This window comes from Mobula birostris, chromosome 15 (genome assembly GCF_030028105.1).
Source record: "Mobula birostris isolate sMobBir1 chromosome 15, sMobBir1.hap1, whole genome shotgun sequence".
Classification (NCBI taxonomy): Eukaryota; Metazoa; Chordata; class Chondrichthyes; order Myliobatiformes; family Myliobatidae; genus Mobula; species Mobula birostris.
Window position 1 is genome coordinate 66,312,112 of NC_092384.1, and position 23,722 is coordinate 66,335,833.

General features: G+C 44.0%; 1 protein-coding gene across 1 annotated transcript in view; it reads right to left on the bottom strand.

Moving 5' to 3' along the window:
* LOC140210720 (chromodomain Y-like protein 2) overlaps nt 1-23,722 on the bottom strand; it is a 204,752-nt gene that overhangs the window by 46,750 nt on the left and 134,280 nt on the right. Inside the window, exon 4 of the mRNA XM_072279945.1 lies at nt 8,276-8,448. Coding sequence (XP_072136046.1) covers nt 8,276-8,448 — 173 coding nt within the window. The remainder of the gene's footprint in view (nt 1-8,275; nt 8,449-23,722) is intronic.

Genomic DNA, 23,722 nt, shown 5'->3' on the forward strand with positions numbered 1-23,722 from the left:
TATAACTACATTGATATGTTGGGACCAGGTTAGATCCTCAGAGATCTTGACACCCAGGAACTTGAAGCTGCTCACTCTCTCCACTTCTGATCCCTCTATGAAGATTGGTATGTGTTCCTTCGTCTTACCCTTCCTGAAGTCCACAATCAGTTCTTTCGTCTTACTGACGTTGAGTGCCAGGTCGTTACTACGGCACCATTCCACTAGTTGACATATCTCACTCCTGTACGCCCTCTCGTCACCACCTGAGATTCTACCAACAATGGTTGTATCGTCAGCAAATTTATAGATGGTATTTGATCCATGCCTAGCCACACAGTCATATGCATAGAGAGAGTAGAGCAGTGGGCTAAGCACATACCACTGAGGTGCTCCAGTGTTGATCGTCAGTGAGGAGGATATGTTATCACCAATCTGCACAGGCTGTGATCTTCTGGTTAGGAAGTCAAGGATCCAGTTGCAGAGGGAGGTACAGAGGCCCAGGTTCTGTAACTTCTCAATCAGGATTGTGGGAATGATGGTATTAAATGCTGAGTTAGAGTTGATGAACGGCATCCTGACGTACTGTAGGTGTTTGTGTTGTCCAGAAGGTCTAAAGCCGCGTAGAGAGCCATTGAGATTGCGTCTGCCATGGACCTATTGTGGCAATAGGCAAATTGCAATGGGTCCAGGTCCTTGCTGAGGCAGGAGTTCAGTCTAGTCAGGACCAACCTCTCAAAGCATTTCATCACTGTCGATGGGAGTACTACCGGGCGATACTCACTAAGGCAGCCCACATTATTCTTCTTAGGTGCCTTCAGGCTCCTGTACCTCTTCCCTGATGGTAGCATTGAGAAGAGGGCATGTCCTGGGTAAGGTGGGATGGCGCCTTTTTGAGGCATCGCTCCTTGAAGATGCCCTGGGTGCTGGGAAGATGAGTGCCCATACTGGAGCTGACTGAGTTCACAACTTTCTGCAGCTTACTTTGGTCCTGAACAGTGGCTCCCTTCCCCCACCCATACCAGATGGTGATGCAGCCAGTTAGAACAAATGCTATGTATTCTGTTATTACTTTTCCTTGAGTATTACTTCAGTGTGCTTACATTTTGAAATGCGTCTGGATGGAATACAAAACCAAGTTTTCCCACTGAGTCACAGCAGATGTTATAATAAACGGATTCCAGTTGTTGCCTACCAGATTGACACTATGTAAGGGTACGGTACAGATCTTCCTCCAGATTTAACACTCCATGCTCTACCTATAACTTTACCTGCCCAATTCTGTTTCCTCGGCACATTGCTGCAATGTTGCTCCTCAATTGGCTGATGAATTCAATCTAAATTATTACTTCTTGTAGTTTGACAATTCTCCTTTCAGCAAGAAGTTTACCCCCTCCCCCCACCCACCTTTTTTTTCTATTTCTCACTTTGGCCTTTTACCTCTTCTCACCTGCTTTTCTCTTCACCCTGGCTCTCTCCTCCTTTCCTATCAAATTCCTTCTTCTCCAGCTCTTTTCCGTTCCCACACACTATCACCTTCTAGTTAGCCTCCTTCCCTTGCCCCCATCTTTTTTTTCTGGCATTTTCCCCTTTCCATTTCAGTCCTGGAGAAGGGTCTGGGCCCAAAACCTCGACTGTCTATTCATTTCCACAGATGCTGCTTGATGTTTGTCTTACGCCTTGAATGTGACTCTGGAACTGTTGGAGCTTATGATTTGCAGTTTGGACATCGTTTGGGTGTTTCAGTACTCTACAGTCTTTGAGAGGATTCTGGGAGCCAGAGGCAGCGTGCACAAACTTGGTGGTGAGAAGGCTGTGGGATGGGGCTCAAGCCAATGTTTTGCTCCATTTCGCTGATTAAAGCTTCCATTGTTCGCTGATTAAAGTGATGAGGGAGATTGAAACATCGAGGCAAAAGTGGAAAATGGGCGCCAGCTGCCCGCCTTTTGATCGTTGGTGGGATCACTGTGCTACTGGAGAGGGGAGACTGCCTTTTGATCACTGGTGGGATCACTCTGCTATTCGAGAGGGGAAACTCCCTTTTGATCACCGGTGGGATCACTCTGCTATTGGAGAGGAGAGACTGCCTTTTGATCACTGGTGGGACTGCTCTGCCTGGAGAATGTTACCCAGGTTTTCAACGTTTTAGTTACGGACTTGGACCATAGACTTTTTTCAGTCTTAAGAGTTTTTTTATGTTCTGTGTTTCTCGCCTAACCTATTTTTTTGTCTGTGGGGGAGGGGGATTTGGGGGTCGATGTGCCTATTCTGTTTTTGTTTGTTTTTTTCTGTCGGGCGAAAGGATTTGGGGGGATGATGATTGTACTGCCATTTTTTTTTCTTTACAGGTTTTGTGGCTATCTGGAGAAGAAGAATTTCAGAGTTGTATAATTTGATAATAAATGAGCATTTGAACCTTTGACCTGCTGAGTTCCTCCAGTATGTTGCGTGTGTTGCTTTGTATTTCCAGCATCAGCACACTTCCTCATGTTTATGGCTTGCTTTGTTGTGATCTGTGTTTCACTGCTGATCATTGTGGGCATGATACGTTGGCGCCGGAATCTACAGGGACACTTGTGGGCTGCCCCCAGCACATCCTTAGATTGTGTTGGTTGTTAAAGCAAACGACTCATTTCACTGTATGCTTCAATGTACATGATATAAATAAATGTGAATAATCACCTGTTTGATAATGTGCAGTGATTTCTACAGTTTCTTTGACTGCAAGCCTGTGTCATAGCACCGCAAATCAAGATTGTCCGTGCCGCCCAAAGGCTGTTCTTTGCAGAAGAAAATGACCTTATCTGTTCAGTCCCAACCAGCTTTCAGTATAAATAAAGACCACAAGGCAAGTTCTTTGTTCGAGTGAGTTGGTAACAGTTAGAGTTAGTTCCATGCTGCAGTGCTTTATTTTTATCTCTTTGTTATGAACCTCTAACAAAATGGCAATAACCACAAGGTATATATAGCTCATTCTTGACTCCCAAAGAACCTTTTGGACAGTATCATCTCCTGATCCAATACAGGAGTGGGCAGAGGGGTGGGGATGGGAGGGGGTTAGTCTGTGACCAAGAACCAGAGTTATATATATTGCTTATTTATTATTTATTTATTTTGCTTGTTATTCTTTGTTTGTTTATTTGTATTTACTGAAAATGCCCGCAAGAAAATGAATCTCAGGGTTGTACGTGGTGACACATATGAACTTTGATAATAAATTTACTTTGAACTTCAAGCAGTAACATGGGTTTCATCACATTCACCTGAAAATACGGACAAGACCACTGATTGGTCCATCCAGCAAGTGACACGTCCAACAACATTTCATTGACTTGTCAGCTTAAATCTCGATCTAATGACCCAGGCTGAGATAAACATGGCTTTCTGACTCATGCAGAAATACTGACAAAGAGCTGTACTGCAATGTGCCTTTGGTGTTCTATATTTTGTGTTTTCAATCTTTTCTTTTTGTTGTCATTTGATGTTTGATGTTTTTCTTTGAACGGGTAGGTTCCATGCATCTTGTTTCTTGACTGTGGGGAAGATGAATTTCAGGGTTGTAGGCATATATCCTTTGATAGTAAATGGACTTTGAACTTTGAGGGATATTCATTTTCCAAAGAGATTGTACAACCCAAATTTATTAAATGTGTATGTTTTGAACAGCCCACAGGCCACAACCTCTATTATTTGTTTTAGTTACCATTGGGTCGACCAGTGGTGTAGTGGTATCAGCACTGGACTTTGAAGCAGATGGTCCAGAGTTCCAATCCCGCAGGGTCCCAACCTGGGCAGCAGCGGTATCTGTGCAAACTTCCCTATCTTGCCAGGAAGTTGATGGCACTCAATAACAACAACAGCTTTTCCAGTCCAAGCTGTCCAATTACACCCATGTGATCAATAAACCTACTAACCTGCAGGTCTTTGGGATGTGAGACACCTGGAGGAAACCAACATGGTCATAGGGAGATTGTTCAAACTCATTACATCCCATGACGGAACTGAACCCAGGCTGTAACATCTTTACATTAACCACTACACTACAGCTGGAGTGATAGATTTACAAAGTGATTGGTGTGCAGTCCGTGTTTTCCCTTGGGTGTTCTGGTTTCCTCCCATAACTCACTGGTATGATAGGTTAGCCGGTTACTGAAAATTATCTTCAAGTTAGGAAAATGCAGTTGATGAGAAGTAAAAATTCTGGCAAACGATCAATGAAGAGGTGAGCGAAGGCCAGGGTTGAGGAAATCGGAGCAAGGTCGAGGTATATCCAAAATAAAGTCAGAGCAAGTACAGAGGAGCAAAGGAGGAAAGGAAGATTCGGAGCCCGTCTACCCAAACTGAGAGCAAGGTTTGATTGGTCGAAGTGTTGGGTCAGGAAAGGTCGGGTACGGGCTGAAACGTGGAGATGGGGTTCAGTCCCAGAGCGTATCTATGTGCTGGGTCCTGGTGCGAGGAACAGCACGATGAACGGATGATTTAAACGCGAACCAGATAGATTGGAAGGGCAGAGTGCTGGGGCCAGAGAGAAGGATCGGGCAGTTCGGCTCACTGCTCCATGACAATTACCCCGCTCTTTGCTGAACTGAGGCTGAGGCCGCGGGCCTGTGCTGACTGCTCCGAGCTTCGTGTCTGCGAGGTCAGCGATGTTTACTACTCTGTGTGCTGAACTGAAGCTGAGGCTGTGGACCTGTGCTGACTGCTCCGAGCTTCGTGTCGGCGATGTTTACTACTCTGTGTGCTGAACTGAAGCTGAGGCTGTGGGCCTGCTCCGGGTTTCATGTCTAAGGATTCACTTTCGTTCTAAGTGCTATTTGCTTACTTTTATTGTTTGCACAATTTGTTTTTTTTCTCTCTTGGTACATTGGGTGTTTGACAGTCGTTTTTTTTAATTGGTTCTTTTAGGTTTCTTGCTTTGTGACTGCTTGAAAGGAGACAAATCTCAAGGTTGTATAATGTATACATACTTCGATAATAAATGTGCTTTGAACTTTGAAAGAATAGAAGAAAGGATGTTAAGTGGGGGAAATGAAATATATATGCGTACTCTCGAGGGCCAGAATAGACTCAATGGGCTGAATGGCTGCCTTCCATGTAATTATGCAATGTAAAGTATTAGACTACCTGAACACAACCCAGCATCAGTTTGATGAAGGATCACTGACCTAAAATATTAACTCTGTTTCTCTCTCCACAGATGCTGCCTGACCCGCTGGGTATTTCCTATGTGTTCTATTTCTATTCCACCATGTTCAACGCAGATTCTGTTGAACTTCACCTCCTTGGAAGGCAATGAATGACATACTGAATGGACAGAAATTAGAGCACAACACCTCGTTTAACTAGTCTTCCACTTCCCTTTCCAGTCCTGAAGAGGGGCCTCAGCCAAAAACGTCCACTGATTATTCATTTCCATAGATGCTGCCTGACCTGCTAAGTTCCTCCAGCATTCTAGTTTAACTTATTGTTTCACTGACTGAACACAAACAACAGAAATCACTTGAGCAAGAAAGCAGCAAATATCAAGGCAGGTTGTAATCTACACTTCTGTCAGTACTCTTCTATAGATCCTTGGTGTAGAGGCTACGTCCTTTGTAAGTATCTCCAGCACGATCAAAGCAGTTCACACAAAAATGCCACTAGACACATTTAATGAACGGAGGAAATTAATTGCAATCCAACGATTGCTCTGGTACTCTCTGCCAGTACACCAGTGTTCCAACTTGTCTACTGGATGGTCCCCAGTGTGCCTCAAATACGTCTGTGTTCAAAGCAAGCTGCTAAAAGCCAACACGTGTCAGCTTTGTGAGTCTGCGTGTTTGCTCGTCAATTTAGAAAGTGGCTACAACAATTAGGAAAGCAAACAGGATTTTGGTCTCTAGAGGATGGAAAGATGGAGTATAAAAGTCAGGAAAGCTTGCTACTAAAGCGAAGAACTATGGTGAGTTCACATCTAAACCTCTTCAAAGTCTTTTCCTTTATTTACCGAGTGGAAGAGTATGGCGGGATGGAGATACGTCTTTACCAAAGGAGGTGTAAGTCATTGCTTCCCTCCGCTAGCCTGTAGGTCATCCTTGGGCAAGGTGTAGCATCTGCTTAGCCCAGGCCCCCAACAATCTAGGTCATGTGAAGCCATGGGAGCAGGTGGTGGGGATGGTCCTATGAGCAGCTGCTACACATCACAAGTCCTGGTTATGCGACCACTGATGCCAGGCAGACAATCTCTGAAGAGTATTCATAATGGTTGGGGTCATCTGCCTTGTGAAGACACTGACCAGAAAAAGGCAATGACAAACAACTTCCATAGAAAAATTTGCCAAGAACAATCATGATCACGAGACCATGATTGCCCATGCCATACGACACAGCACATAATGATGATGACTGAGAAGAAATTTCATCAAACTGATTTATGAAATGGATAAGGAAAGATGTAGCAAACTTGGCTGATATCCACTGGATTTCAAATGAATAAAGGGTGACCTTATTAAAATATCTAGTACTGTGCAAAAGCTTGAGGAACATATACATGCTCAACACGCTGGAGGAACTCAGCAGGTCGGGCAGCATCCGTGGAAACGAACAGTCAACACTTCCATGGATGCTGCCCAACCCGCTGAGTTCCTCCGCATGTTGTGCGTGTTGCTTTGACCCCAGCACCTGCAGAGTATTTTGTGTCTTGAGGCACATATATATAGCTAAGGTGTCTAAGACTTTTGCACAGCACTGTAGTAACTTTATGTATTGCACTGTACTGCTGCCACAAAAAAAACATATTTCATGACATATGTGAGCGATAATAAACCTGATTCTGATATGGGTCTCCGTTGTGGACTGAGAGGGGGAAAAGAGCAGGGAGAGGGGAATTATAGTTGGGGAAAGGGGAGGGAGTGGGAAGCACCAGAGAGACATTCTGTAAAAATTGCTTGGAATCAAATGACCTTGCCTGGTGTCTCAGGGTTGGGTGTGTCTGCACCCGTGCCATCTCCCACCCCGGCACTCCTTCTCTGCCAGCTGTCCGACTCGTCCTGTGGCGCTCCACCCTCACCACTCCCAATGTCCTTTGCTCCGCTCCACGTTGACAAATACAATACTGTGCAAAAGCCTGAGGTATCCTAGCTATATAGGTACCCAAGACTTCTGCACGGTACTGTACATTATCTTCAGAAAACTAGACAGGGTAAATGGTGAAAGGATGTTTCCACTAGTAGATAAGTCGGAACCTGATGGCTCACTCTCAGGGTAAATGATTCCTCAAGTAAAGTGCAGAAGAGTAGGAACTTCTTCTGTCAAAGAGCAGTGAATCTTTGAAATGGCCAACCCCAGGTAGCTCTGGATGCAGTACCACTGATTATACACCCAGTGGCAACTTTATTAGGTACAGGTGTACACCTACTTGTTAATGCAAATATCTAACCAGCCAATCATGTGGCAGCAACTGATGCATAAAAGCATGCAGGCATGGTCAAGAGGTTCAGTTGTTGTTCAAACCAAATATCAGAATGGAGAAGAAATGTGATCTAAATGATTTTGACTGTGGAATGATTACAGGTCTAGATGGGGTGGTTTAAGTATCTCAGAAACTGCTGATCTCCTGGGATATTCATGCACAACAGTCTCTATAGAGTTTGCAGAGAATGGTGCGAAAAGCAAAAAAAAAAACCATCCAGTGAGTGACAGTTCTGTGTGAGAAAACACCTTATTACTGGGAGAGGTCAAAGGAGAATGGCCAGATTGGTTCGCTAACAGGAAGGCGATAGTAACTCAAATAACCATGCGTTACAACAGTGGTGTGCAGACCAGCATCTCTGAATGCACAACACATCAAACCTTGAAATGGATGGGCTACAGCAGCAGAAGACCAATTCTCAATCAGTTTTTGGGGCTGCAAGAAGTCCTGGGTGATGGGGAAGAGGCAGGAAAGTGGAGGTGGGGAGAAGATCAGACTGGATATGATCTTGTTGAATAGCAGAATAGGATCAAATGGTCTATGGCTAACTCCTGATCTGAATTTTTCTGGCCTTACTTTACACTCGAACATTAGCCATCAATCAGCATTCAGATATGTAAATCACGGCATATTGAGACAGATATGAAGGTTTATCGCTCATTAACACAAGCAAGTTCAGATAATGAGGCATAAAACCAAGATATATATATCCAGAACAAGATTAATATTTCTGGTTCCGAATGAAGGAATAGTTTTACAGTACAAGAGTTTATTCCCAGCCACGACCACAAGATGCAAGTCACGTGTAACTGAAGTAACTGTCTTCACCATTCAAAAGAAAAATACCTTATTGCTTCTGCAATCCGAGCGCTCTCTTTCCTCCTGTCAGTGGATAACCTGCCAATTAGGTAAGAGTAATCGAGGCCACTGCAGAACACGCTGCCAACTGCACTCAGGAGCAGAAGCTTGCTGTCATCAGCTGATGCATTACCAAGAGCCCTCCGCACCTCCTTCATAATCTGCAAAGAGAAGAGTAACATTCAGCCAGTGGCACCAATAGCAAGTGAGGAACAGTAACAAACCTTGACTTTCTTTTCTTCCTCTTATTTTTACACACCTCCAGGTTCAAGATACAGTTCTTGAGGCAGAGATTCCATAATTCACAAGCATAGAAAACATTGGTGTTAATTTAACCAATAAACAAGTAAAGAAAATTACCCAGAATTAACAGAACAAGGACTACTTATTTTATAGGCATCCATTAGTCTCGTGAGACCATGGATTTGCGCCTCAGAAGGTTTCCAGGGCGCAGGCCTGGGCAAGGTTGTATGGAAGACTGGCAGTTGCCCATGCTGCAAGTCTCCCCTCTCCACATCATCGATATTGTCCAAAGGAAGGGCACTAGGGCCGATACAGCTTGGCACCGGTGTCGTCGCAGAGCAATGTGTGGTTAAGTGCCTTGCTCAAGGACAAAAAACACACTACCTCAGCGGAGGCTCCGAACTAGCGACCTTCAGATCACTAGACCGACGCTTTAACCACTTGGCCACGCGCCAACACAAGGACTAATTTTAAGCCACGCTTTTATATTTTAAACACAATGGGTTCTGCAGAGGCTGGAAATCCAAAGTAACACACAGAAAACGCTGGAGGAACACAGCAGGGTAGGCAGCATCTATGGAAATGAATAAATAGCCGACATTTCAAGTTGAGACATGATGAAAGGTCTCAGCCTGAAATGTTGTCTGTTTATTCATTTCCATAGAAGCAGCCTGACCTGCTGAGTTCCTCTAGCAGTTTTACGTGTATCACGCATTATTTTACTTTAATTTGTGGGAGAGTCCAGGATCAGAGGACCCAGCCTTAGAATCTGTGGAGACATAATTTTAAGGTGATTTGAGGAAAATACAGAGGGGATTTTTTTTTAATACCAGGAGTGGTGGGGTGCATAGAGCACACTGTTAAGTCATAGTCATACTTTATTGATCCCGAGGGAAAATGGGTTTTGTTACAGTTGCACCAACCAAGAATAGAGTATAGATATAGCAATATAAAACTATAAACAATTAAATAATAATATGTAAATTATGCCAGGAAATAAGTCCAGGACCAGCCTATTGGCTCAGGGTGTCTGACCCTCCAAGGGAGGAGTTGTAAAGTTTGATGGCCACAGGCAGGAATGACTTCCTATGACGCTCAGTGTTGCATCTCGGTGGAATAAGTCTCTGGCTGAGTGTACTCCTGTGCCCAACCAGTACATTATGTAGTAGATAGGAGACATTGTCCAAGATGGCATGCAACTTGGACAGCATCCTCTTTTCAGACACCACCGTCAGAGAGTCCAGTTCCATCCCCACAACATCACTGGCCTTACGAATGAGTTTGTTGATTCCGTTGGTGTCTGCTACCCAACAGCCTGCTGCCCCAGCACACAACAGCAAACATGATAGCATTGGCCACCACAGACTCGTAGAACATCCTCAGCATCGTCCGACAGATGTTAAAGGACCTCAGTCTCCTCAGGAAATAGAGACGGCTCTGTCCCTTCTTGTAGACAGCCTCAGTGTTCTTAGACCAGTCCAGTTTATTGTCAATTCGTACCCCAGGTATTTGTAATCCTAATTAAGGGTGGTGGTCGAGGCAGATACATTACAAGCTTTTAAGAAACTCTTAAACAGGCACATGAATGATAGAAAAATGGAGTGCTATCTAGGAGGGAAGGGTTAGATTAATTTTAGAGTAGATTAAAATGTTGGCACAACGTCGTGGGCCGCAAGGCCTGTACTGTGGTGTAATATTCTATGTTTTATGTAATACAAGAAAATCCCTTTGGAACAGAGACAAGGAGGAATTTATTTAGCTAGAGGCTGGTAAATCTGTGGAACTTGTTACCACAGACGGCTGTGGAGGCCAAGGCATATTTAAAGTGGAGGCTGATAAGATCTTGATTAGTGAGAGCATAATAATTCAGCCATGACTGAATGTCTTGTGGTCTTATTTGTCAAAGGATTTTATTCAGTCTATCACAGTGATGACCAAAGCAAGTTTACACCAGTTAACCAAGAAAGCATTCTGACCAGTCGATTTGAACCAGAAGGGCCCACTCTGTGCTGAATCTCGATAACTAAATAACCAAACAAACAGAACAGGACCACATCAATTACAGGCTCTGTCTGCAGCAAGGGGATAAAATGTAGCAGCATATCATCTGCTCCAGGGGAGTTGACTTGTGAGGTCTTAAGGATGATGTATGAAGCATTACTTCGAGATATTCATTACGTGTTTGATGACTGTACAGCTGTCTTCTCTGAGGATTGCCAGTAACACTGTCTTCTCTGAGGACTGTCACTTTGTCGAGGTGACGATGTTTCTGGGTTTCCTGAGATCCCGAGAGCAATGCCGTCTGGAGTTGCAACACACATAAAAGTTGCTGGTGAACGCAGCAGGCCAGGCAGCATCTCTAGGAAGAGGTGTAGTTGACGTTTCAGGCCGAGACCCACAGAACCTATTCTCATAAGGCACACTCTCTAATCCAGTCAACATCCTTGTAAATCTCCTCTGCACATTCTCTATAGTATCCACATCCTTCCTGTAATGAGGTGACCAGAACTGAACACAGTACTCCAAGTGGCATTTGACTAGGGTCCTATATAGGTGTAACATTACCTCACGGCTTCTGAACTCAGTCCCACGGTTGATGAAGGCCAACACACCATACGCCTTCTTAACAACACTGTCAACCTGCTCAGCAGCTTTGAGTGACCTACCAATATGGATCGCAAGATCTCGCTGATCCTCCACACTGCCAAGAGTCCTACCATTAACATTATATTCTGTCTTCAGATTTGACCTACCAAAATGAACCACTTCACACTGATGAGTTCAACTCCAAATGCCACTTCTCAGCCCAGTTCTGCATCCTACTGATGTCCCACTGTAACCTCCGGCAACTCTGCAGACTATCCACAACATCCCCAACTTTTGTGTCATCAGCAAACTTATTAACCGACCCTGGATCCATAAAGCAAGGTCTCCTTAGATCCCATGCCTCATTACATTCTGAATGAGCCTCGCACGGGGAACCTTATCAAATGCCTTACCGAACTCCATATACTCTACACTCACTGCTCTTCCTTCATCAATGTGTTTTGTTACATCCTCAAAGTATTCAATCAGGCTCGTACGGCATGACCTGCCCTTGACAAAACCATGCTGACCATCCCTAATCAGATTATGTCTCTCCAAGTGTTCATAAATCCTGCTTCTCAGGATCCTCAACAACTTGCCCACCACTGAAGTAAGACTCACTTGTCTATAATTTCCTGGTTTATCTCTACACCCTTTCTTGAACAAGGGAACAACATTTTCAGCTTTCCAACCATCCGGTACTTCTCCCGTCCTTATTGACGATGCAAAGATCATTGCCAGAGGCTCAGCAATCCCCTCCCTCGCTTCCCACAGTAGCCTGCAGTATATCTCATCCGGTCCTAGCTGGTAAATGGGCTGGTGCATTAAGTGGCTACTGTACATTGCTTCCAGTGTTAATGGGTGGCGGAGGAATCAGTGAGGTGTTATTGGGCATGTCAGCTAAGAGGTTATTGGGTGCAAGCGGGAGAATGGAATTAATGGCATTGCTCAGAGCTAGTATAGACTCAAATGGCCAAGAAATCTCCTTCTATGTGGTAAAAAGACCACCATTGAAAAAAAAAACACAGAACTTCAGATCCATCTGTGTGCAATGTCAAGAAAAATAGTGTTAACCAATTTGGATTCTCGGACAGTAAACACAGAATGATCGAAATGGTGTGAGATGTTCCTGTACACTGGAGTGGTTTTCCTCATATCCACCTCACCCAACAGTCACACAAAGCCCAACATTCATCACCAACCAGGCCTTGAACCGTGTTGGTCAAAATCACCACTGGCTGCTCACATACTGGCTCAATCGGAATACAGTGGATTCCGGTTAATTGGGCCATCAGGGCAACCACATATTTGGGACAAGTCTTAAAGAACAAAAAATAATCGAGAATATAGCCAGGATTCCCTTTGTTTATTTGGGACACTATGCCACTTAACTGGGGAGGAAGCCATTGCCGAACAGTTTCTAACCAGTGTCAGACGTGTGCACATGTGTGACTGTTAGACACTACACTCTGTTTCAAGCAAATAGCTTTTAAATAGCGTCAATTGTGTCGGATTGTGTTCGAAAAACAATGATTTTAGTCACTGGTAGTTGGCAAGAAATAAGCAGTAAGACAACTCAAAATTGTTTTGCTCACTGCAATTTCTAGCATTCAGGCTTGGAGATGCCCGAATCAGCTGGGAGTGAAAATGAAACAATTTCACTTCTTCAACAAGTTAGAAACTATGAAAAATTTGAAGGTATCGACAATTATCTTGAATGTTACAATGAAAGTGAAGATTCGGAGGATGCAACCATTGAAAGCATCTTATGAAGGTAGGCCATTAGCTGCACTAGGTGTCTGTACTGATTTTGTTCATTTATGGTCAATCAAAAGAACACAGCAGATGAATTCCTCCGTCGATAACTATTATGAACGTATACAATTTTACGGTACTGTAAAGAGTGTTGATAGTGCTCTAATTTGTTTTGTATTTCATTTAAATATATAGTATGTTATTCAGTTAAATGTTGGCTGGCTGGTGGCGCAATGGCATTAGCGCCAGACTCCGGAGCGAAGGTTCCCGAGTTCGAATCCAGGTCGGGCCACCCCCCGAGCACGCTTTCCATCCGTGCCGGGTTGAGTGTCGAGCTAGCCACTCGGCCTCGTAAAAAACAAGGGTTGAGTCAGGAACGTTCATATCGTGACCCGGTTAATCCGAAAGGAGACCAATCCTGACACTACACGCCAGACAAGAATGGCTGACTGGTGCGACACGCAAAAAAAAAGTTAAATGTCAGTTTGTATTTTTTTTACCCTTTAACTATTTCCAGGAAACTTTGGTTAACTGGGGCAATCAGTTAACTGAGCTAAAACATACTGGTCCCAAAGTGTCCTAATTAACTGGAATCCAATGTATTATACAGTCAAAGGCAATGCATCTCTCTTAAGTGGATGATCTCAAGGTAAAACTACACCTCCAAAGTGGTTACAGGGTTCTCCTCAAAGTGGCCAGAAATGCAGAGGAAACCTTGCAGGAAGAGGAGTGACTCCATGTTTATCAGATCAGAACTAATGGACAACTGGAAGAAGACATCTGACCAAAAAGATGGCACCAAACCTTCCTTCTCCTTTCCCCACAAGCTGATATGGTAACGTGGGCCTCAGGTGTCACAACATAACACAGCCCACTTCGGCCACTGGGCAGTTTTCAAAGGGAATGGGTTTGTTTACAATAATGGAACGGGTGTGGTCAGGTCCATCAGGTGGGGGTTGGTGATGACTGAGCATGAGAAGAACTTCCACGAACTTCTGAAGAACATTACACACAGGGGGTGCTTCCTTGTGCAAGGATGCGCTGACGTGGGGGCACCAAATAATATTGCTGAAGGTTCTCAGCCCAGAACAGTGACTGTTTATCTCCTCTCCATGGATGCTGCCTGACTTACTGAGTTCCTCCAGCATTTTGTGTGTGTGTTGCAGGAGATATTTCAAAACGCAGGGTAGATTTTTATGCCAAGTATATTTTGGAACCAAAGGACACAAGACTTCCTCCCACTTCCTTCAAACTAAAGGTGCAGCCATGGACACCCATATGGATCCCAGCTATGCCTGCCTTTTTGTTGGCTATGTGGAACAGTCCACATTCCAAGCCTATACTGGTATCCGTCCCCCACTTTTCCTTCGCTACATCGACGACTGCATTGGCGCTGCTTCCTGCACGCTTGCTGAGCTCGTTGACTTCATCAACTTTGCCTCCAGCTTCCACCCTGCCCTCAAATTTACCTGGTCCATTTCTGACACCACCCTTCCCTTCCTTGATCTTTCTGTCTCTGTCTCTGGAGACAGCTTATCTACTGATGTCTACTATAAGCCCACGGACTCTCACGGCTACCTGGACTATCCCTTTTCCCACCCTGTTACCTGTAAAAATGCCATCCCCTTCTCTCAATTCCTCCGTCTCCATCGCATCTGCTCTCAGAATGAGGCTTTTCATTCCAGGACAAAGGAGATGTCTTCCTTTTTTAAAGAAAGGGGCTTCCCTTCCTCCACCATCAACTCTGCCCTCAAACGCATCTCTCCCATTTCACGCACATCTGCTCTCACCCCACCCTCCCACCACCCCACCAAGGATAGGGTTCCTCTTGTCCTCACCTACCACCCCCCCCAGCCTCCGTGTCCAACATATAATTCTCCGTAACTTCCGGCATCTCCAACAGGATCCCACCACTAAGCACATCTTTCCCTCTCCCCAACTTTCTGTTTTCCGCAGGGATTGCTCCCTGCGTGACTCCCTTGTCCATTCGTACCCCCTATCCCTTCCCACCGATCTCCCTCCTGGCACTTATCCTTGTAAGCGGAACAAGTGCTACACATGCCCTTACACTTCATCCCTTACCACCATTCAGGACCCCAGACAGTCCTTCCAAGTGAGGCGACACTTCACCTATGAGTCGGCTGGGGTGATATACTGTGTCCGGTACTCCCGATGTGGCCTTCTATATATTGGTGAGACCCGACGCAGACTGGGAGACCGCTTTGCTGAACACCTATGCTCTGTCCACCAGAGGAAGCAGGATCTCCCAGTGGCCACACATTTTAATTCCACATCCGATATGTCAATCCACGGCCTCCTCTACTGTCAAGATGAAGCCACACTCAGGTTGGAGGAACAACACCTTATATTCCGTCTGGGTAGCCTCCAACCTGATGGCACGAACATTGATTTCTCTAACTTCCGTTAATGTCCCTCCTCCCCTTCTTACCCCATCCCTAATTAATTTTTTTTCCCTCTCTTTCCCTCTCACAATAATTCCTTGCCTGCTCTCCATCTTCCTCTGGTGCTCCCCTCCCCCTTTCTTTCTTCCAAGGCCTTCCGTCCTATGATGCTCCCCCTTCTCCAGCCTTATCCCTTTTGCCAATCAACTTCCCAGCTCTTGGCTTCATCTCTCCCCTTCCTGTCTTCTCCTATCATTTCAGGTCTCCCCCTCCCCTTCCCACTTTCAAATCTCTTACTATCTCTTTTTTCCGTTAGTCATGATGAAGGATCTCGACCCGAAACGTCGACTGCACTTCTTCCTATAAATGCTGCCTGGCCTGCTGTGTTCCACCAGCATTTTGTGTGTGTTGGTTGAGACAAGACTTAAATGAGAGACATATTTGTCATGAATTAACTGGTTTCTTCTTGTTCCCAAAACCCTGAGACAGGCGTTATTGTGGTATTTCTTCTCATTAATAATGAAAGTAATTTTGTTGCTGAATGCTGAATAATGAACTTGTGATCTCGTTTGTGGGCTGATCTTATATGCGTTGCAGTGATTGCAGGACAGATGAACTTCCAGTGCGGGAACACCTGCGAGACTGAAAGACCACCCACTCACTATAAAGTGAGGCTGGTTAACCATCACAGCACACTCTGCATCACATTACATGTTACCACAAGAGTGCACCATAGCAACAGATGAGACTTCAGATGCCGAGACGATTTAAGAAGGGAATATGCTCTGCTGGGTGGCTCCACCAACAGAAAGATGGCCAACTACCGCCATTGAAGACAGAACGTTAAAGAAAGGTTTGCAGTTCTATTGTGCTTCGTACACAATGTTACAAAATATCTTAGAGCCCATGAAGATATTCTGAAGTGTAAGCAGGAGATATGGCAGGGAAACGTATTAGTAAACACACACCAGTCCTCATCAAGGAGTCAGCAGTAGAAAGGATGAGCAGCTTCAAGTTCCTGGGCATCAACATCTTAGGGGATCTATCCTGGGCCCAACATAAATTATGAATTAGGCACACCAATGGCTTTACTTCATTAAGAGCTTGAGATTTGATGTGTCACCAAAGACCCCAGCAAGTTTCTACAGATTTGCCATGGACAGTATTCTGACTGGCTGCATCACTGTCTGCTATGGAGACTCCAATGCACAAAGGTGCAGAGGGTTGTACTCAGCCATCTCCAGCATGGGCACCAGACTCTCTACCAGCAACAACATCTTCAAACGGTGGTACCTCGACAAGCCAGAATCCACCATTAAGGTCCCTCACCATCCAGGACATGCCCCCTCCACAATCCTGCCATTAGGAAGGAGGTACAGGAGTCTGAAGACACACACTTAATGTTTTAGGAACAGGGTCTTCCCCCCCACCATCAGATTTCTGAACAGTCCATGAGTACTACCTCACAATTTTGCTTTCTTTTAGCAATATTTCTTTATTTACTATTTAACATTTTTTACTGTAACCTTACAGTGTTTTTTATGTCTTGCACTGTACTGCTGCCACACAACAGATTTCATGACCTATGTCAGTGATAATAAACCTGAGAGTGAATCTGAACAAACCTGTTTTGGGAATACGGTCTGGAGAGAATGATCAGTACTGGCACACTGAGAGCTCCAGAGGCATGGCTGTTTTAGTCTCATGAGGGAGTAGGTCGACCACTGTTTCATATCTCTGCTCTGATGACATGGCACCCTCACACTGCAGTACGAGCTCAATTTTTGCACTCAGAGTGTCTTGTTGAACTTGGGGACCTTCTTCCTGAATGCTAATAGTGTTACCCAGTGGAGTTAAAGGATACCTGGGGTAACTTAACTGAAATTTATAGAGTGATACTTCAGCAACGATATTCTGGCTCGGATCTCTGGGAGAGGCCCACGGAGCAAATATGGCTGCCTTTCAGGGTAACAACCACTTCACAATAACCGGAGCCCCCTGAAGAGATTCTACACAAGTTTGACAAAACCTAAGACAAGGCAGACTCACCTGTCATCCTAGAACTTTTACCTTAAGTCAAAGTCACTGTAAATTTATGATCAAAGTACATATATTCAGTGGCCACTCTATTAGGCACCTCCTGTAGGTAGCACTGAGTGAATGTTCATGGTCTTCTGCTGTTGTGGCCCATCTACTTCAAGGTTCAATGTGTTGTGCATTCAGAGAGGCTTTTCTGCACACCACTGTTGTAATGTGTGTTTGTTTCAGTTACTATCACCTTCCTGTCAGCTTGAACCAGTCTGGCCATTCTCCTCTGACTTTTCTCATTAACAAGGTGTTTTCACCTACAGAACTGCGGCTTACTGGATGTTGTTTTTTTTTGTCTTTCTCACCGTTCTCTGTAAACTCTAGAGAGAGTTGTGTGTAAGAAAAACCCAGGAGATAAGTAGTTTCTGAAATACTCAAACCACCCTACCTGGCACCAATAATCATTTCAAGGTCAAAGTCATTTAGATAACATTTCTTCCCCATGCTGATGTTTGGCCTGAACCTGTACCCTGCTTGTTAATGCAAATATCTAATCACCCAATCTTGAGGCAGCAAATTTATGCATAAAAGCATGCAGACATGGTCAAAAGGTTCAGTTGTTCAGACCAAACATCAGAATGGGGAAGAAATATTTGGTCTGAACAACTGAACCTCTTGACTATGTCTGCATGCTTTTATGCTTTGATATGCTGCCAAGTGATTAGCTGATCAGATATTTGCATTAACCAGCAAGTGTACAGGTGTACCAAATAAAATGCCCATTCAGTTTACATAGTAACATGTATGTACTTCGATAATAAATTTACTTGGGAACTTCTCACAGTTCACTCGTCATCCTCTTTTGTTCCAGGGTACACAAGATGAAACAATCCAATGTCCCAGATTCTGAATCACATCCATTTATTTATCACATGTAAACATACAGTGAAATGCATTGCTTGCATTAACAACCAACACAGCTAAGGATGTGCTGGGGGCAGAGCACCAATGTCATCGCAGTTTGGCGCCAACAAAGACTCCCCATAACTAACGTCCTCCAATCCAGGCAACATACTGATGAACCACCTCTGTACCCTTTCCAGCACAATTACATTCTTCCTGCAGCGTGGCAGCCCAAACTACACGCAGTATTCCAAGTGTGGCTAACCAGTGTCTTATAAGGTTGTGACATAATGTCTCAACCTTTATATTCTATTCCCAATTTAGAACTGTCAGTCTGCTAAATGCTTTCTTCTAACGGTGTTGCCAGGACACCACAACTCATCTTCTGTTTTATTTATTTAATATTCTTACAACTTTTTTACATTTGCACAGCTTGTCATTTTTGCACATTGGTTCTTTGTCAGTCTTTGTGTGTAGATTTTCATTGATTCTGCCATTGTTCTTTGTTCTATTGTGAATGCCTGCAAGAAAATGAATTTCAGGGTAGTATATGGTCACATATACGTACTTCGATAATAAATTTATTTTGAACTTTGAACTTTTAAGCTCACCACCACCTTTTCAAAGATAATTAGAGTGGGCAAAAACGCCAGCAACTCTGATGTCCAGTAAGTGAATATAAGAAAAAACACGTCTATCAAACATTTCTTGGGCTAAGATTGTCTTACGCCTGAAAGGTGAAGGTGGCTAATTCTAAACAGCAGACAAAGTCACCTTCTAACTCTGACTCATCCTTTTCTCCAGTCCTGACGAAGGGTCTCGGCCCGAAATGTCAACTGCACTCTTTTCCATAGATGTTGCCTGGCCTGCTGAGTTCCTCCAGCATTATGAGTGTGTTGCTCGGATTTCCAGCATCTGAAGATTTTCTCTTGTTTGTGATTGGACAAAGGCAGAACGTTGATTTTGTTCTCGTCAGCTCTGAAAGATCAGGAGTGCTGAGGTATCTCAACCAACATACCAGCTGCAAGACTCACTCATACCTCTCCAGCCACCACAACTCTCAAGGTATTGATTGAGCAAACTCAACAATCTTACACAGTTCCTTCAAAGCATTTCCTGTAAATTATAACTTCTGCTTTTATACCCCTATGGGGCTTGGATTTTGAGTGGAGAGGGGACAGAACTAAGAGTGATAACACTTTTGACCTCTTCTGGTTGAACCACAGCTGCCCTGTATGCTCTTTCTGCGGCTGACCACCCACAGGAGATTGAGATGTATTGATCTGACGACAGTAATCACCTCAATGGTCAGACCAGGAGAGGCACACAGGTTGATAAAGCATCTGATTGTTACGAACAAACAGACTCGTACCCAGTATCTTAAGGGCTGAACCGTCATTTTGATCAATAACGTTTTATGAAGCATGACCTTCGACTAGGTAGTCAGAGGTCGGAGGTCAGGAGTGCGGAGGACAAATTGGACTAATTACTTTATCGCTACGCACACAAAGAACAATGGTATCACTGAATACACAGCCAAAGATCAACCAGGCTTCCCACTGCTCAACCAGCTTTTCCAGTCTTCCCATCTGCCTGCCTGAAGAGTCAAAGGATAATGAGATTAGTTGTAAGACTCGGGACGTTTGAGACTGAAGGGACTGCTGTGGGATGTGGAGAGCCGTGAACAATATTGTGATCAAATGTCTCAATGACTCTGTCGTTTCTGGTGCATCAGCAGGCCTGCTCTTTTGTGACCACAGTCTCGAACTTTGTAGTTCAGAACCGATACGCACTTTTTTTTTCGCCCTTCAGGGAAAGAGATAGCCACAGTCCAGAAAGTGTACATTTCACAGCAGACCACAGTGTGTAGTCAAGGAAGGGGCCACTATTATTCAAGTATCTCTGATAACATGGCAGACTCATTTAAGTGCACTGTCCCCTTGAGTATGACTGTTAACTCCCAGGTTCGGTACAAACAATAAATAGATTTGGACTTATATACAGCCTTTTTCATCAGCAGGAGCTCCCAAAGCTTTCTGCAATATGCATTTATGTGGAGCTTTTAACGTAGCAAAAAAAAAGTTAGTTCACAAAAGTCACCATTACAGTGGGGAAAACAGGACAGTCGGTTTGTACACATGAGAATTCTGTAAACAGTAATGCCATAATGACCAAACAACCTGCATCTTTTAGTGACGTTCACCACCTGAACATACATCTAAGAAAGATTTAAGGATTTAATAGTATAGTCATTATTGTAAGCAGGAAACAGAGCAGCCAGCTTGAGCATATCAATATTCTGTGAATAGCACTGTCATAATAACCTACATTTTTAATGATGTTGACTGCAAGAAAATGAATCTCAAGTAGTATATGGTAACGTATGTGCACTTCGATAATAAATTTACTTGGAACTTTGAACTTTTAAGTTCACCACCACTTTTTCAACGATAATTAGGAAGAGCAACAGCAATCCCGACATCTAGTAAGTGAATAAAAAAGATAACTTCTATCAAACATTCCTTCGGTATGCTCTGTACAGTGGAGAGAACTCTGCTGCATCACTGTCTGGAATGGGGTAGGGGCTACTGTGGAGTGCTGTAAACTTAAACAGCTCCATTATGGGCAATAACCTCCATAGTATCCAGGACATCTTCAAGGAGCAATGCCTCAAAAAGGCAGTGTCCACCGTGAAGGATCCCCATCACCCAGGTCATGCCTCTTCTCAAATACCATCAGGAAGGAGGTACAGAAGCCTGAAGACACACACTCAACGATTCGGGAACAGCTTCCTCCTCTCTGCCCATGAACACTGCCTCAGTACTTTTTTATTTCTATTTTTACACTACTTATTTAACTATTATATATATATACACGCACACATACACACTGTAATTCATGTTTCTCTATTATTATGTATTGCATCGTTCTGCTGCCATAAAGACAACAAACTTCATGACATATAACGGTGATATTAAACCTGTAAACAGCAATGTCATAATGACCAAATAACCTGCATATTTTTAGTGATATTTGCTGACCATATATCTAAGAAAGATTTAAGGATTTAACAGTATAGTCACTACTGCAATTCAGGAAAGAAGGAAGCCAGTTTGAGCATATCAGCATTCTGTAAATAGCTATGTCATAATTTAATGATGTTGACTGCAAGAAAATGAATCTTAGGGTAGGGTATGCACTTTATTTGAACCTTGAACTCTTAAGTCAAAAAGCATAATAAACAGAATTCGGACTAGGCTTTTGTACAACCCTTCATGCCTGCTCCACCATTCAACACGGCATGTTGATCAGAGATTATATGCCTACTTTTCTGCCCAGTCCTTGGAACCCTAGATTCTCTTTATGTCCTTACCAATATTAGCCTTAAATATGTTTGGTGGCTGAACACCTACAGCCATGAGAAGTTGAGAAATGTAAAGGTTTACAACTGGGGGTAATGAGTGAATGGCCCCATTTTGTTTACATTTTAACTTGCTGCATTAAGACCTCACCAACAAATGGGATTCATTTAGATAGGCATCTTGCTCTGCATGGACTAGATGGGCTGAAGTTACTGTTTCCAAAGTCCAAAAAGGGCCCAGGTTTTCAAATTGGTCTTAGAAACAGGATTTAGCCATACTGGTCCTCATAGAAGGCTTGATCTATGAGAGTCTCAGACTGATTACAGGCAGCTGGTCTCCCACTGGCAAGGGAAATGAAGATTAGCCTGGTTCGTTGCTCCAAGCATTAGTATGTGTGATATGAGAATTCCTTCTCAGAAGGTAGAATCAAGATGATCTCATTGGGAACTGTCATTGAGCGGGCATGCGGCCAATCTAGAATGGCACTGAATGAATGCAGTCTAGAGTCAAGGTTTTGGATATTGTGAACTATGACAGTGGGTTTCATGTGAACACGAGCTGTGGATTTAGTGCCCAGAGTTGTTTTGGTCTGAAGGGAACTAACTGAAGAAAGCTTTAGAAAGTCATATCCTATAAACTTGGTTTGTGTGATTGTTTGGATTATTTCTAATCTAGTGGAAATTTCCGGTCCTCATATTCCTTCTCTGTTTCTTTTTTAAGCCCCCCTTTTATAAGATAATGGGTTGGAGGAAGGGAGGAAAGGGGGTTGGAGAGGGAAGGATAAAGGTGCTTCATTGTGATGCAGTGTGGAGTTGGTTTGATTGATTTTCTGGTCTCTTCACCAATCTCAATTCCTTTGCCCAACGACGAAGACTGATCAAATGAATGGCACATTAATTTAACTTTCAGGATTCATATTTTAACAGCACAGTAGACAACAGGGTGACCCGTTGGGACGCCCTTTGAGAGAAGGGTAGTGCAGTCTGATGTGAACAGAATGAACATTGTTATTGGTATTGCTTTGCTTTGGAAATTGAAGAAGAAAACCTCAGTTTATTAAAGAGGAACGACACATAGCAAGGCAAGTATAGCTCCTCCTCGTTTAACGGAGGACACTTTTGATGGCACCATTTCTGGTTGATCTGCCACCCTTGTGCCTCTCGTTATCATTCTGGAGACATGCAGTCCTTCCATCCGCCGTCTCTTTATCTCTTCTGTTGTTTATCCTTTGTCTCTGACCTTGGAGACGTGCATTTCTCTGTCCTTTGTCTCCTCCTCTCTCCTCCTCCTGTGCCTGTTTTTGTCATTCTGGAGATGTGCAGCCCTTTCATCCCCCATCTCTTCTGCTATTTGTTGTTTGTTGTTTGTCTCTGATCCTGGAGATGTGCATTTCTCAGCCCCTTTGTCTCTTCATCTCTCCTCCTTCTATGCCAGTTGTCATTTTGGAGACGTGCATGCCTCACCTCCTCCGTCTCTTCTTCTCTCATCTTTTTTGTCTCGAATCTTTGATCCCGGAGTCGTGCGGCCCTGGCCTCATCCGATTCTTGTTCTCTCCCTCTTCTTGCTGCTTCCCGACGACATTTGGCGTCATCTCTTGACTATAATGTCCCCCTTCTCTTTCCACGTGGCAGAGTTAGGCTGACCATTTTTCTTAACCTAATGCTGGATAGAAGATACGAAGCAGTAACACCAAAGCCTCCAGGATGCTGATTATTCTTGATGATGTGGTTGGCGCTCTCCTAAATGGACGTGATATAGTCACTACTGTCCTTTGACTGCAGCAAAGGGTTTGATGGGTGTCTGGAAGTACGTCATTACAATAAGATTTAAAAATCTCTTGTTGATGGGTCTCAGTTTGATCTGTCCCAATCCTGCACATGCTGATGGTAATTAGCAGAATGTGACCGCTCGAAATCGAGCTGCCCTGTCCTTTTGCTGCAGTTGGTGTCGCTGCTGTGAGCATTGTGAATCGCTTCTGAGGCTGGCCGTGCGCATGTGTCGTGGTGTTGCGTCGCGGTTTCCATCATGGCTGACATCGGCTCCCGGGTGAAAGCGGGGCTGTTGATTTTGGCGAGTGAGCAATTTTATACTAATATATAATCCTGAACTTTGCCTGCATTCTGTAAGTTAGCGCATTTTAAATTGACTTAGCCAAA